The 17,413-nt window shown below is 37.1% G+C and overlaps 1 protein-coding gene across 14 annotated transcripts in view; it reads right to left on the bottom strand.

Annotated features, from left to right (window-relative positions):
* The window catches only part of FANCC (FA complementation group C), a 137,733-nt gene that overhangs the window by 87,073 nt on the left and 33,247 nt on the right, over positions 1 to 17,413 (bottom strand). For 11 of the 14 annotated variants that reach the window (XM_038403918.2, XM_038403913.2, XM_038403912.2 and 8 more), the window contains 2 exons: positions 16,442 to 16,526; positions 11,081 to 11,175 (listed from right to left, as the gene is read on the bottom strand). In XM_038403918.2, the coding sequence (XP_038259846.1) occupies positions 11,081 to 11,175; positions 16,442 to 16,526 (180 nt within the window). Of the gene's footprint in view, positions 1 to 11,080; positions 11,176 to 14,365; positions 14,491 to 14,533; positions 14,646 to 16,441; positions 16,527 to 17,413 lie in introns of those variants that run through there. The other 3 variants (XM_038403919.1, XM_038403920.2, XM_043515031.1) reach the window with 3 other exon arrangements.

Genomic DNA, 17,413 nt, shown 5'->3' with positions numbered 1-17,413 from the left:
TACTAGACCAATTTGATAACAGAAGTAACGCAACTTTACAGCTAATTTGCAATCAACTATTTATTGGCTCTAATGGTCAGTAATATGAGGGAGACTGCACAGATGGTGGATTATTTGGTCCAACTGCCACAGATCTTCAAAGGTTGATTTGCCACTCATACAATTCAACACAACACCCACACCAAAACAAATCAACACAGCCACCCACACAACTCCACAACCACATGCACACAACCCCAAAACACACACAGCTCCTCACAGCAGCATGCACCCCTCATTCACCACCTGCACAAATCAATACAGACCTCCAGTTCAACCCTCCCAGATACAACTCAACACAAATCTACACACAAATCAACACAACCAACCACCCACCCAATAACCTCAAACCAACACAGCCCCTCATCACATCACCTACTCCTTATTCAACCCCAACAACTCAGTCACATCACAACATACACATTCACCTACCCTCATTCATACATACCACAAAGCCATAAACTTCAATGGCAAACCACAAATCACCACTAATTATTATTATGCTTTGAAAAATTAACCTAGGTGGGTACAATGTGTCACTACAGTAAGGAAGCAATATTTTACATTTATGAAAAACACATCCTCACGGGTCAACTTGTCCTTTTTTCCCCTCTAACCCTTTTCCCTGGGTAACCTATCAGTCAGCCTCTCCCCTTCAACACTGATTACATCCTTCTTCATTTCTTAAGTCACAGCAGCGTTACACTTCTCAGGTTTTTTTAAGGTAACTAGCTTGTCATCAAATTAGACATCGCTCAAGAACAGACTTCCCCCGCCCCAAAATGTCTCTGCAAAATATCATTGGAGCCTAGAGCTGAGGCAGAATTGATCATTGGATTACATACGTATATGGATATTGAGAACATTCAGCTACATTACATAGCTAAAAACATTTTAAGCAGTGATAAATCCTCATGCTTCAAGGCTTTAGCAAACCGCAAAATGACAGGAATAAGGAAGAAACTACCCCCAAAGACCAGTTATTCTGTAATTGTCCACTCTATGGTTTCTTGCACCTTCCTCTGCAGCATCTGGTACTAGCCACTGTCAGAAACAGGATATTGAACTAGACAAGGGGCGGGCAAACTTTTTGGCCTGAACGCCACATCAGGTTTCCAAAACTGTATGGAAGGCCGGTTAGGGGAGTCGGCACTGTACAAAATGTGTAGGTTTCAGTTTTTCTGCACATCTTTCATAACTTAAACATGCCTTTTGAAGGTCTAGCCACAATAGCTGTTTTTCAGTCCACTTTCACTTCTTGTTGTCCAGTTAGGCTGGAGGAGTCAGGCTGATCCAGCTTGGTCTTTTTTTAAAAAGAGACTATACTTATTTTTTTCCTTATTATTCCCTCTGAATTCTATATCAAACAAGAAGTTTTGACAGATTAAAGGCAACCTGACACACTCTGCTAATCATCTTAACAACAAAAACACCCAACTACTCTGGGACTATTGGTGGAACTTGGGTGACAGCTTGCTACTTTACTACCACCGATCTGATCCCTGACAATAACCAAATTATTCTTGCTACAAGAATGCTATATAAAAGTTACGTGTGTGTGTGCGCACATGTACTCACACACATGTACATGTAATTAGTTAAAAAAGAGACAGGTTTCAGAGTAGCAGCTGTGTTAGTCTGTATTTTTTTGTTGAAGGATAGCCACTCTCAGGTCTGTAATCGAGTGATCGGAGAGACTGAAGTGTTCTCCGACTGGTTTTTGAATGTTATAATTCTTGATGTCTGATTTGTGTCCATTCATTCTTTTACGTAGAGACTGTCCAGTTTGACCAATGTACATGGCAGAGGGGCATTGCTGGCACATGATGGCATATATCACATTGGTAGATGCGCAGGTGAACGAGCCTCTGATAGTGTGGCTGATGTGATTAGGCCCTATGATGGTGTCCCCTGAATAGATGTGTGGACAAAGTTGGCAACGGGCTTTGTTGCAAGGATAGGTTCCTGGGTTAGTGGTTCTGTTGTGTGGTTGCTGGTGAGTATTTGCTTCAGGTAGGGGGGCTGTCTGTAAGCAAGGACTGGCAGGTAAAAGTACAAGCAGGAGTATTGATAGAGACAAGAGATGTAGGGTAGAGATGTACTGTGTTATGAGAAAAATAGAATATTAATCCCTCTCCTCTCAAAATAAACTTTTTCCACATAGAAACTGAAAAACAAATGGGGAAATATAATAAATACTAAGCAGTTTATTCTTTCTATTTTCATTTCCCAGCGGCACTATTTTGGACAACACATACACATGGGAAATGCCCTATATTTCTCCCAAGTAGCACTCTGCTCTTTTATTATTTATTTGTATTACAGTAGGGGCCTAACAGTCCCAGCCCCCTTGTGCTGTCACTGTACAAAAACAATAAAAAAAATTATCCTTGCACCAAAAAGTGTATAATCCAAGGATAATTTTGAACAGGTGGACACGACATTGTGTTTCACCCATTACGTCATTTTCTTTATACCTCTTCTTTCCTATTTAGCTGCTATTTTCTAATAATTTCCCAGCTAGGGTTCCTATCATTTTCATTCTCTGTCCTCTCCTCTAATTTTCTCTTCTACTACTTTCACAGTATATTAATGTTTATGGTACATGGTACACACTCATTTGTAAAGTCTCATCTAAACAAATTGGAAAATTTTAGGAACCAAACCTCTTGGATTGCAGAATTTCCTCACAAATCAAGCAAAGCGGACTAGTCTAGTGGCCTAAGCCTAAAATTCTAGAAATTTTAATTTTGCTGCACTCTCAGTTTGCTAAAAAATTGTGCATCTTCGTATCTCTGCATACCGCTGTCTATGTCTAATCAAAACAGATTTGACTGGAACAAACACCTCTTGAGAATGACAAATATACAGAAGACTGGTAAGGCAGAGCTGGACAGTTCAAAATGCCAATTCACAAACAATGTAGGAATCAAAGAAAAAAAAGTCCCCCCCACAAAAATCAAGGCAACTGAACCTCTCAATGAAGGTGCAGTTGCTATGCAGAAATACATAGCTGAGGCTCTTTTTTTGGTCCATCATTCAGAAATTATCTTTTCCAATGTGTGAGTTAATGCATCTTCAGAGTGGTTTAGCCAAAGACATCCTTGTTGCGATAAAAATAGCATTCATACTTAATTACTGTAAGCAAGTTCTCTAGCATTATATAGAATGCTATTTGTCCACTGCACAAAAGCAAAGGCCTTAAAACTCATTTCACTTAAGACTTTGGCTTGGGTGTGTTATCCAGGGTGAAAGGTCAGTGTTTCATTAACTGAGTCAACTCAATTACAATTGTAGTTTAATGAAAAAGTCAAGATGATCATAAAAAAAACCCAGGTCATCCGGAGAACATCACTAAAAATCTCAAACATCCTGTGCTTAATTGGCAGTAAATTTCTTGATTTGGCCTATTTGAGTAGTGGGAACCTGCTCCAAAACACTCTAATGCAATTCATAGATACAATAGACAGAACTCCATCATAAACAAACAAACAAACAAACATAACTTTGGGGTTACTAAAGTATATAGAACCCAGGTATCTATCTTTCTTTCCTGGAAGGAAAACAGATTTTTCATTCTGGTGGTTTAAAATGTTCTTTATACTCACTCTAGTGAGTCAAAATGGGCTATTACTGGGGTTAGGAGAGAGAGACAGGTTAGGAGAAAATCTTCAAGATTCGGTTTTAAATGTTTAGGATTAAAAAGGCTTAGACCTGTGGTTCTCAAACATTTTCTAATGAAAAGTGAAAAACATTTTTTCTAATGAAAAGTAGGGCAAAAAAATTCTCATTGCCAACAAAATTAGTGGTAAAACATGCTTATTTTGTTTATTGAACTCTCAAAACATTTTCCAAAATCACCTCAATGTTTTTTGCTAGTTTCTTAAAAAATTAAGCAAGTCCCCATAGGCAAAAACTGCTATTTTGCTGCAAACATGGTACTATCTGACAAAATAGTGGTGCTGTTCCCATTATGTGAAGTTATCAGGTTTACAGTCCAAATTGGCATTCAAACATATTTTGAGTGCTGATAGTGTTCTCTGCAGTACAAGGGAAAGAGAGAGTCCCTTTCCAACAGAGACTACATTCTAAACCCTTAATCTTGCAATCAGCAGATGCTTGCACGCAAAAAGGAGCCCTAATAACTTCAATACATAGAAGCCAAACTTATCCACAGGTAAAGGGTTCATCTGTACACTACCCATTGCAGTATCAACCCCCCAAACTGACAGAATTGTACATGTTTGAGTTAGACAGCAGATTTACCGCTCAAATTCACATTTTTTCATAGGATTTTAGATATTCCATAGATTTGTTTGGGAACTCTAAAATTCCTTGGACACAAACAAAATTACCTAAATCACAATTTTAAAATTGAAATACGAGTCTCAAAATTGGCAACTCACATAATCCTCATTTAAAAACTAATGTGGGATAACAAAGGTAAGAAAATGTTTCTGGGCTCTTTGGAACAACAAATATATTGTAGCCATAAACAGGTCAGAATGTATTAATCCATTGGTTTTCAACCTGTGGTTTGTGGACCCCTGAGGGTCCACAGACTATGTCTAAGATTTCCAAATGGATCTGCACCTCCAATTGAAATTTTTTAGGGATCCGCAAGTGAAAAAATGTTGAAAATCACTATTAGTAAATTGCTACAAAAATATTACTTAAATCTTTTTATTGATGCAACACCTTTAAAGAAATATTGTTATGCAAGATACTACACTTACAAGGCAGTTAACAGAATGTGGCCTTTGTGTGCAGGTGTTCAAAAGAACTGCACATTTCCATAATAGGAAGCCCAGCATATAGAAGGTCATTAAAATTAAATCTTATTGTTCATAGATACTAAGGTCAGAAGGGACCATTATGATTATCTAATCCAACCTCCTGCACAACGCAGGCCACAGAATCTCACCCATCCACTCCTACGAAAAACCTCTCACCTACGTCTGAGCTACTGAAGTCCTCAAATCGTGGTTTAAAGACTTCAAGGAGCAGAGAATATACTTATGTTTACTGTATCACACTGTGTCCATGATAATAATCATAAGGAAGCAAAGCATCAAGAGAAGGTAACCTGCACAAAGAAAAAAAACTGGAAAGATTGATATGATTTGTGAGCTACATTACCTAGTTGTCTCCCAAAACGATCAACACAATAAATTCTTAATTCTTAATACATGCACACAGCTTTACTAAATAATACAACAAACATTGATAATATGCTACTAATCCTTATGAATATAATAAAAAGTCTGGTTTTACATTTATAAATTAATTTATAAACCTCAATGGGAAATAAAAGACTGCCTGGAGATTAACAATATGTAAGAGTATTACAGAACTGGTCTTTTGTTTCTGAAATGCAAGTTCAAAACTAACCTGCAGCATGACTGAAAGGAGCCTGGTGATTCTGCTTCAGCCATACTGGACAGCAGCCCATATTACAACATAACCACACATACTGCATGGCTCAAAAAACTCTCCTCAGAGCAGGCCAGATGTCAGCTAATGTGAAAACTAAATCCTTTTCCTTCTTAGAGAGGGGTTTCACCAAGTCATGGTTGATTTCATGAGTGTGAAGTCTCTGGAAGCACATACTCTGGCTTCTTCACTACATCTGGCTAGTGAATAAATAAAGGACCCTGGATTCCCATGCTACAACTCTGTTAAGGCCATTAAAAACCTCTCAAAATTTTTAAACTGTACATGATTCTAAAATACTGCAACATAAACTATGTCTTTAGTTAAGTACAAAACTGTCATTTTGTAAGATGACTTACAAACAAAGACAGATACAATTAAGCAAAAGTCTGTAAGATCAGGGGTTCTCAAACTTATTCATAGTACGGACTGCATCTTAGAGACTGTCTTATAAATACCTCCCCTCTTAGTTGTGATGTACAGATCTCCTCGTCTCCCTGTCAGAACAACACAACATCCCTATAACAATTATGGCAAATGTGTATATAGAAACGTAACATTGAGAAAGAATTTGATGTATTTTTAGGGTTTATTTAATGCAATCTAGCAGCTAGAAATAAAGAAGATAACCACCATCATGTAACCACCAGTAACAGTTTGCAGATCACTGGAGGCACTCAACTATTATTTTAGATGACTAAGCAGATATTAGTCATATTTAAAGGCAACGTGCAATTCAGCTTAAAAAAGTTCAGCAATATAATGTTCTATATCTATGGCTTGGTCTACACTACAGCATTAGGTCAACATAAGACAGCTTATGTCAGCCTAATTACATCAGTGTACACACTACAGCCTTGCTCCCATACAACACTGACATAATAACTCCACCTCCACAAGAGGCATGGGGCTTATGTCAGTGTAATTAGGATGGCGCAACGTCCATGTGGACATTATGGGTTACTTACATCGGCTGTTGGTTGTCATTCTTGTCAATTTCATAGCTCCATGCTAGACCCATGAAATTGACAAGAAAGCTGGGTGAGTGGGGAGTTCCAGCTGGAAGCCAGCTGCCCCGAAGCACCCAGCTGGGTTGCACCCACCAGACTCCGTGCTCTGAGCCGGGCTGCACCCGGGTCCTGGCTCCCCTCTCCCAGCTGGGCAGTCACCAAGGCTCTCAGCTCTTCCACTCATAATAAGAAAAGGAGTACTTGTGGCACCTTAGAGACTAACAAATTTAAGGTGCCACAAGTACTCCTTTTCTTTTTGCGAATACAGACTAACACGGCTGCTACTCTGAAACCCACTCATAACGTATCACACAGAAAACAGAACAAGATATATATATAGTGTGACAAAGTTCCTCCTCTACCTTGGTGGGTCTTGCGCTTATTGGTGGATTTGCTCGCCTTGGGGCTTCACGGCAGCCCTCAGCTTGGCCGTTTTTCTGAACCCACAGTCCAGGTCGACGACTCCTGTGCCTGACCAAGAACTGGGAGGTTTGGGGGGAACCTGGGCCCACCCTCTACTCCAAGTTCCAAATCAGGGCCCTGTGGAATGCAGCTATCTCCTGGAACAGCTGTGCGACAACTACAACTCCCTCGGCTACTTCCCCATGGCCTCCTCCCAACACCTTCTTTATTCTCACCATAGGACCTTCCTCCTGGTGTCTGATAATGCTTGTACTCCGCCAACAGTCCGCGTTCTCACTCTCAGCTCCTAGTACCTCTTGCTCCCAGCTCTTCACACACACACCACAAACTGAAGTGAGCTCCTTTTTAAAACCCAGGTGCCTGATTAGACTGCCTTAATTGATTCTAGCAGCTTCTTGATTGGCTGCAGATGTTCTAATCAGCCTATCTGTCTTAATTGTCTCCAGAAGGTTACTGATTGTTCTGGAACCTTCCCTGTTACCTTACCCAGGGAAAAGGGACCTACTTAGCCTGGGGTTAATATATCTGCCTTCTATTACTCTTCTGTAGCCATCTGACCCGACCCTGTCACAATAGGTAAAATTATCCATTCCCTCATCTTTATCAGCATGCTTTGATACACTTTCAAAGAAGTCAGTCTGTGCTGGTGAGTGCCTAAAATTAAAAGGGTAGTGGTTTCAAGCTTCTTATTTGAGTCACTAAAAATTTCAGCATAGATACCATTTGGTTTTGACATTTTACTGATATTATATATTTTCCAAGAAGCAATTTACACTTTTTGCTACTCAGCACAAAAAAAAAAAACAAGCAGAAAAAAAAAAACACATTCAGGCAATATTATTTTATAAAATTCAAAAACACAAGAAATCAAAGTTCAAAATTATAGTTCCCATAGCAAATATATTTCAGTCTTTTTTTACATACTGTATGTATGTTCATATAGTTCTGTATCCTATTAGTATATAGTCTCAATGTGGCCAAATTACCACTGCTGTAGGAAACAACTTCTAGTGCACTATATGAGGATTCACATGTTCAAAAAACCCAACTGCTTCAGAATTCTTTATTTAAAAAAAGTTTTAATAAAAAAGAATTTAAAAAATAAAAATATGCCACAGTCCTACAGTGACAAAATGGTTTTCACATGCAATAGTGTGTGAAAATGGCAAAAGCTAACTAACTTCTGGTTCAAGTTTCCAAATGGGGAGTTATATGGTCCTAATTACATCACGTTGATTGAAATTATGATACCATCTACAAAGGACACTGGTGGAATAAAACAATTTACCTTAAATAGGTACCTTTAGGAAAAACATTTTCGAACATTTTAAGGTGAAAGCAAGGTCCACAGTAAAGAAACAGTGAAAGAAAGAGAATTTAATTATTGGGGAAAATACTTTGACCGTATCCTTTCAAGCATCTGTAGTAAGACTTGTAAAGCATCTTTTAATCTCAAATTTTTGTCTGAGCCTGTGCACTATGCAAGCTTACTCACTAATCCCATCCTCAAAGTAATTTATTTCCATTTATTTTCCTCTCACGATTCCCAAATTCTAAGACGCTAAATTTTAAATTTTTATATATATATTAATTAACTTACAAGATGAATATGTAACAATTAGAATATCTCACCACCACTCAAATTCATGCCTTCCATCATCCCACACCCACTTCATTACCTTTTTGTGATCAACCCTTGCTATGTTATGTCTAATTTAGGATCTGATCTGAAGCCCGCTAAAGTCAATGGAAAAGTCCCATGTGCTACAGTGGGCCTTGGATCAGGAGCATAGACTGCAAACCTCCCAGACCAGAGAAAGTTCATTTTTAATTGTCTGTAAAAAACTACAAACACAAATGGCACAGTGAATATAAATAAATAGGACCAAATAATAGATCACAATTAATCTTCTAGCTATAAAGTCGACAGAATTTCTGTATCATTTTGTTGTGCTGTCTAGGTAAAGACTTAGCCCTTAGAAACTGTGAGAGTAAAGAGGATACAGAATGAATACACATTGATTTTTTTCCCCCATCACAATCCATTTACACACAGAGAATAGATTTGCTTCTTTTGGTCACAAAAAAATAAAATATATTTTGCACAGGCAACCAAAACAGCAGAAAAATACACACTGGCATTGATACATTGTCATTTCTATGCATATTAGTTTGTGTAGTTAAAATACAGTTTCTTTCTTTCTTTAGCCACTTTTTTTCTCTTTTCATTGTTTTAAAAGAGAAACTGCTCTGTAGTAATACAATTTCTTAGTAAGGTAACTGCATCTGATTTCCATTTGAGGAATCAATCTACAGTACTATCCACAGGTAGCTAATCAAGTTGTTTTATTCCTCCATCTATTTTGTAGATTGTCTATTAACTTCAGGCAAAAGTGAATATTTATTGAAGATGGCCTGCAGAATAGACTGGTGACCTTTTTGGGTTTTAAGGTGTACAAAGAAGGCTTGAAAAAAAAAATTAATTACTGTTTGTTTTTTACATTAGAAACTCAGGTTTCATGTAACCAGGAAAGACTCTGTAATGACTGATGAACTTGTGAAATGACAACATCCCAAGAGTCAAGAGAGTGAAAGGTAAAATAAGAAGAGAGGATTTTTACAGACAGTTTTTAAATATTTTGGGAGTTTTTTGTTTCTTTTGTCAACAGCTCTTTAACTGGAATATCTAATTAGCACTTGGGAAAAAGGATCTCTTTGTTAAAGACACGAAACACTCACCAAGAGTTCCTCCAGCAAAATCAGGAAAGACGAGACTTAATATGATATTTACCTTAATATTAAGGTAAATTAATATTTAAGGTAAATTTTACAAATAAAGCCAGCTTTCCACCCCAGTCCACATATTAAAAAAAATTTACATTCACATCAAGATGCAAAGAAAAACATAAGCACATTTAAAAAAATAAGCCCTTTGCTGTGCATCTTTAACTAAAACCACAGTAACTCTACAGCACAGTGAATCCCAAGCATATTGACCTTCAGGACAAGTTCTGAGGCCTATCAGTTTTTTTTTTCAATCTCTCAAGAAAGGAGTGGGATAAGAAGAGGTTAGAGAACCAAGGAGGGTAATTTTGGTTAACCCTGAATTACTAAGGAGTTAATGATTTCAGCTCCATTCCAGCAAATATTTATGCATACGAGTGACCTTACCGATATAGGAAGCCTGCATACATGTTTGCAGTATCAGGCCCTTATTTTTTTAAGATTAATAATGTTTTACTGTAGTGTCTAGAGATGGATACATATGAACTGAAATATACAGCCAACAAATGAACTTCTTTGATAAACCTCAAAAATTCTGCAACATTAGCAAAGATTTCAGCTAATAGATATCAGCTCAATTACTTATTATACTGAAGGCCTGCATATTTGAGACTCCTAGCCATTCCATCAATATTTTTATCATCTCTTGTTTTGGGTGAAAGTTAGTCCAATGAAACTACACTCATCTAACTGGAGGTGTTTTAAGTCCCCAATTTAGCAAATCACTTAAGCACATGCCTAATTTTAAGCACTCATGCTTAAGATTGTGCTTTTTTGGCTCAGGAAGTAAGTGCATAAAATGTGAACAACAGATGTGCCTACATTAACCCTGAATGAGGCATTAAAGTGGTTTAAGGATTCATTATTTCTTACAGCTCATTAAATATAAATCTGCACACAAGTATTTTCTTTCACTAACTGTCTCTAAAGAAAATTTGGATACAATTAGCTTCTCCATAGGCAAGAGAGATTAAACAAAAACAAAGCAACAAAAAAGACCTAAATTACAGAGCAAATATAAATTGTTTTCAAAACAATGGCATGTCTCCAAATTATTTTATTCTACCCTAATTGAAAGGTTCTCTTTTATAGCACTTTCTTCCTTTCTGATTTCTGGTCTTTGTTCCTGAATTGCAGTCTCTAGATTTAAGGCTCCACTGAATAAAGGCCATTAAAACTACCCTCATTTGAGCAGCGCATCTTTTTAACATTCAAAATGATAGGCTAGCACAGATTATGTTATAATTAGAGTGGAACATATTTCAACACACAATGTACGTAGGTTGTCTTTGGAGCAGTTTCTGAAATTACACACAGCCTCTATGCTATAGATGTAGCACCTTTAAATAATCAATTTAATTCAAAGTCAAGGGGAGGATTCATTCGCTTACCAGTATCCAGCTGTTAGCCTTCAATTCCACAGGGTTCTGTGGTTCATTGCTGTATAGACAACATAAGCACCACATTAGAGTTTTCTGGCTCTCATCTGAAGAAACAAAAGCAAATAAGGATACATTAAAAAAATAAAGTAAAAATATAGACAAAAATGTATACACAGCAATCTATCCTTGTTAAAATATCAAACAGAAGGCCCAAATGTCAATCTTAACTTTAAAGGCATCTATTCTAACAGATTCACATCACAACCTTAATGTTATTCACATGTAGTTCTTGTGTGTTCATTTTCTTCAATAGTAATTTAAAAAAAAAAAAACATGTAAAAGCATAGAACACAATGAACTACACAGATATTAAAAATATTCAAGCCTATACAGTATTCAGATCATCTTTAAAATCATGCATAGCATAGTGACTTTTAAAATAGTATTACAGTTAATGTGCAGTAAGTGTTTAAATATCTTTGTATTTTTCTTTAATATCATTAGCCATAACAACAAGCCATTGTTAGTCAAGATTTATTACTATTTTATCATAAGCTTACCTATATATATATATATATATATATATATATACACACACACACACACACACACACACACACACATATACATATACATATACACACACACACACCAGTAAATGAACTTTATCCCTGCAAATTTCAATTAAGGATTTGTAAAATCATTCATAACATGGGGCCCTGTAGATGGATGTATTAGACACCACATGCTGTGGCAATGTAACAGTTCTGCTGCACAGTGGAGCCAGGTCATATGGCGCATAGGAAGACTCCGCAAACACCTAAACACTGCACAACCAAGCTCGATTGTGGCTTTCTCTTCAGGACCACAGAAGGGTAGATTGGTGAATGGATCAAAGGAAATGAATGGATGTAGCCAGTAGGTCCATGCACTACACAGTTCTAATCAACACATAACTCATGTATGTGAGCAACAACAGGGCATGTCCGGTACTCCACCATACACTATACCCTGCCCATGTAAACACAGACGATTAGAAAGTTGGAGATGAGGATTCTGATTCTAATGTCTTTTGAGCAAGTCTGTGTGCCTGCATAGCCAGTTTACTCAGACTCTTTCTCAAAATTTAGTTCTGAACAGGAGTATAATTATTTATTTAAAAAAATGTTTTACATATTGCTCTTTAGCAAAGGCTAAGCTTATATCTCAAATTCCAGCCCAGAGTAAAATTTTACTGTTATAGTGTAAACCTACAAAAACTGGGTTTAACAGTAGAGAAGTTCTGATACAACATTAGCTTACTAAGTGCTATTATTCTTAATAATAATATAAAACAGTATTACTCAAAGGGTTTTAGGAATGGTGGGAGAAGAAATTATAACACTAAAATGATTCTCTATAATGACTTTTGCTGTTCTCAATATACTTGTCATCCAGGATGTAATAAACAGTATAATTTAGAAGTACTTTGTTGGCAAAGCCTGCAGACAAGAAATACAAGCTCCATTAAGGAACTTCTGTATTTTCACCAGGTGATCAAAGATGTTACTAGTGATTTAAACCAGTATTCTTCAATAAACGTCCAACAAGCCTGTAGGCCATCACTGGCCTCCCACTGACTAACATCTCTGCACAGAAATGGTTATCAAACACACACATTTAACTAACTACCGTTTTGTTGTTATATGCATTGGGATCTTTTTAATCTACATTTTTATGAGCCTACATAATTTCCTAGTTTGTTTAAGATCAATGTAAAAGAGGCATCTTGTGTACCATTCACTAGAAGTTCTAAATGTCCTGGTTCTGGTTTGTGCTTTCAATGTTCACTTAATAGAGACAATTAGCTTTCAGCTATTTGCATATTTTGCATGTTATCAATTTTATCATCTTCAAAAGTACTATTTCAATTTAAAAAATTCCCAGTATGAAATTATTTAGGAGAGAAATTAAACAAATAATTATTTCTTTTTGCAACTAACCCTATTACAGTCCTATTCTTTTGGGAGTCAAAAATTTTAAATATTATTAAAAACACTATTGTTATAATACATGTGATTAAAATTATCTCAAAATTGCTACATTGCTAATGCAAAACCAAAAATATTTAAGTAATAAGCAGTAAAGATGCTTTATACACACAAAAGAACTCAAATCCATACATCCTACAAAAAAAAGAATTTAGTTCAACTATTTTCAATCCTGTCTCTGTCTTATCCTTGTTTATGCACACACATTTACAGTATGCCATACAGAAGTTCTTAATAAAAAATATGGAATTACATAATTCACACAATCAAAACTTTATTTAGGGAGAGGGAGAAGAAAAAGCAGAAGTGATGGGGCAAAAGATTACATTGTATTATAACTGTTTAATCAGGGACTCACAGACTATAAAGAACAGTTACTTATCCTACAGTAACTGTAGTTCTTCAAGATGTTATAGTCAGCGTAGATCAGCTGATGGATGTGGCATCTCATGCATATGAGACTGGCCTTTTTTGACTAGTAGTGTCCATTCGGGCCAGATATGTGCTCTGTGCCTCCTTGTGCTCCCATCTGAGGACATGATGGCTGCAACCCTCCCTCAGTTCCCTTGCAATTCAAAACCTGTGTTGCTGAAGACTCCAAAAGGAGAAACAGAAAACAGGTTGTGGAATTCACACTGACTACATCTCAAAGAACCACAGTTACTATAGCGTAGGTAACTATTCTTTCTTTGAGAATATGTCAGTGTGGATCCCGCGCTAGATGACTGGTAAGTAGCATCCTCTATGATCAGCAGGAATGAGGATTTTCAGCAGTGTCAGTCAAACAGTGATTGTGGCAGTTATTCTGAATCTGGCATCCAACCTGGCTACCATATCAAAGGCATAATGCTTAACAAAAGTGAGTGGATTGCTTCTCATGACTTTCTTGAAGATCTCAGAGACTGGTACATTCTGAAGGAGGCAGAAGATGTTGCCTGTACCCTCTCAGTGGGAGAGACTCACCAGCCAGCTGACAGCCAATGAATATACACTATGTGACCCACTGTGTGAAAGTCTCTCAAACAAGATGGCTTGACCTTCTGACAAGCTGATACGACTACAGAGATGCAGGGGAAGAGAGCATGAATGGCTTAGTCCTGTTGAGGTAGTAAAGCAAGGTCCTGGAAACATCCAAATACGAGACGTCTTTTCTCTCAGAGAAGAGTGATGCTTCAGGAACAAAAGTGGTAAGGTGACAGATGATTCAGGTGGAATTCTTATATCACTTTGGAGATGAACTTAGGAAAAGGTCTCATTCACCAACCTGTTCCTCTGAAAGGATGTGTAAGGTGGTCTTGTCATAATCGTCAAGGCTGATTCCCCACTCTAGTACTTCAAGTGCAGAAGGTGGGGGGCCCGCAAGGATTCTAAAAATTAATACTGACCACTTCAGGCTTGTATAAAACTTCCAAGGTTACAGCTTTTCTCTGACCTTGAATGGGTAGATGCTGCCACCATCCAAGTGTGAAAACCCCTCTGAGAACCCAGGAAGGCGCACTTGGGAATTCCTTCCTAGGGGTTCCCTCAAGCCCTCAGGGGAAGAGCTGAGAAAGAAAAAGGAAATCAGCCGTTGCCATCAGCTAATTACACCATGTGTACAAACCTCTTAAGACACAAACGCCAATCCTATTCTTAAAAAAGGTAAACTTTATTTAAAAAAAAAGAAAAAATCTAAAAACTCAGGCTATTGCTAGATTTAAAGAGAGCAAATAAAAAAATTAAGAAACAAGAATTGCTTTCTTGAGGTTCAGCTTAAAGATTACAAGCAAAACAAGAGCACCTGGGGTTAGCACAGAGATTCACAAGCCATAAAGAAATAAAAGAGAAACCTAATTGCATCTACTTACATATCTGTGGTTTCAAATGACTAGTTTCTAGAGTTTATGCTCCTCTCTATTTTTCTCAATAGGATTTAACTTCCACTTTTTAAAGGAGGATTTTTGCCTCTAACTGCTTCTTTTACTTTGTTGTTTTGCCATGGTGGCACTTTTTTGGTCCTCTTACTATGTTTTTTAATTTGGGGTATCCATTTAAATTGAGGAACTTGTTACGGTGTCTTTAAAAAGTTTCCATGCAGCTTGAAGGGATTTAACTTTTGGGAACTGTACCTTTTAATTTCTGTTTAACTGACTTCTTCATGTTTGTGTAGTTCCCTTCTCTGAAATTAAATGCTACCATGATGGGCTGCTTTGGTGTTTTCCCCCCTAGAGGAATGTCAAATTTTATTATGTTATGGTCACTATTACCAAGTTGTTCAGCTATATTCACATCTTGGACCAGATCTTGTGCCCCATTTAGGACTAAATCAAGAATTCTCTCTCCTCTTGTGGGTTTCGGGACTAGCTGCTCCAACAAGCAGTCATTTAAGGTGTCAAGAAACTTTATCTCTGCATCCTGTCCTCAGGTGACATGTACCAAGTCAATATGGGGATAGTTGAAATCCTATGATTTAGTCATGGGTATTTTTAGTAAAAGTCACAGACAGATCAGAGGCAATAAACAAAAATTCACAGCCCATGACCCGCCTATGACTTATACTATAAATACCCCTAACTAAATCATGGGGCGGAGGGGAGAGAAGGCAGGCGGAGGGCGCTGCTGGACGGGGGCCCATGGCACAAGCTGCCGGGGACTACTGAGCAGTGCCTACTCTAGCCGCCCAGAGACCTCTACCCATATTTTATCATCTTCCATCCTCTTCTCCTTACTAGGATATAGAGAAACTCCATTAATAGATCATCCCCTAACGGATGTCTCTGTCCAAACTACATGCTCCTCCACACCTGTCAGCTTTCAATTCACCCTTTTAAGGAGGAGAAAGACAGTGCCAACAACATAGAGATTCTTTTACTAAGAAGAGATTTTACAATTTCCCCAAACAAGTCTCTGGGAATAGTGGAAGAAGTCTGAGAGTTAGGCTTCCAGAAATCCCTAAAAAGGATTTTTAAATAAACTGCTGCGAGGAGAGGTGAGAGCCTCCTGATAAAATTTTACAGCCAGGAAGGATTCATTCAAGCACTTTGGGAAAGGTTCTGAGAAAAAAAAAAAAAAAAAAAAAAAAAGAAGAGGCAGGTGATCACTGAGACAGACCCCTTACTTTGCAGATGTCTTGAAGAACCTCTTACTTATTCAAGGGAAGAGGGAGTGGATGGATTTTAGAACAGACATAAGATTATGGAACAATTACTATAGTTTCTGATCAATAACATAATTCAAAACAAATTATCTGCATCATCATATTTTTATGAACTACCAAAGTATGTGGCCAGAAATTTAAAAAAATACAATTTGAAAGGAAAATGCTAGAAACTCTTGCAAAACGCTAGTTTCAAGTTCTTACCATATCCTACAACAAAGGGATTCCAACAAAGTCTTCCTAGTAATTGACCAATTAAAGGGAACCTCTGAATTGCAGTAGTGGAATTCTGTAAACAAAAACATAATGAACTAAACACCAAAAATACCTGATCATCATTAATTACCTAGAAAACTGTAAATTACATTATTAATTGTTTTGCTAAAGGTACACACTGGAGAGCAGAAGTCCTTCAGATATTTAATAAAAGCAAAGCTTTCAGGCCACATCATACCTCATCCAGGTCAGCTAAACCTCAACTATATTTCCCTTAGGGTAATGTTTAATTATGTTAGAAAATTAACTTCATTTTTCTTATGTGGAGTAGTCAGGAAAGGCTATAATATGTGTAAATAACACAAATTTCCAGGTAGCAAAATACAATTAAAGTAGTCTGTTGATCCCTACAGTTTTCTTACATTATGCCATGGAGTTTGTGAAGAAACTAATAGAAGTTATGGCATAAAGATAAGTATCTACATATTACTACTCCTGCTTACTGCATGGCAAATTACATCATAACGAGGCAGTCACAACATAAAATTTAACAGACACTGAACCTACCAAAAAAAAAAAAAAAAAAAAAAAGGAACATTTAACCAAATAGAAAACAGTTTCACTATAAAAAGTAGTAGATAGTGGGGTTTATATAGACCCTTATGCAATCAGCCTTTTTTTTCAGTATTTGTAGCTTTACTGTCTAATAAATGAAGGCTTTAAAAAGGGTAGTGTGCTGAGATAATGTGCAAGTAGCAGAAACAATAACCCATCTCCTGCTGCTGCAATAAATTCCACTGATTTGTCTCAGATTGGGGCTGCTCCTAGACTTTCTGGGGCCATATATAGAAGGTCCATTTGAGGCCAAACCTCACCGAAGTAGCAACATTAAAAAAAACAGATTTTATTTTTATTCTTATATAAAAATATATCTATTCTTAAAATATACATATAGACAAA

Source organism: Dermochelys coriacea, chromosome 5 (assembly GCF_009764565.3).
Source record: "Dermochelys coriacea isolate rDerCor1 chromosome 5, rDerCor1.pri.v4, whole genome shotgun sequence".
In the NCBI taxonomy this organism is placed as follows: domain Eukaryota; kingdom Metazoa; phylum Chordata; order Testudines; family Dermochelyidae; genus Dermochelys; species Dermochelys coriacea.
The sequence above is the reverse complement of the archived record's forward strand: the minus strand, read 5'-3'. Positions and strand labels throughout refer to the sequence as shown.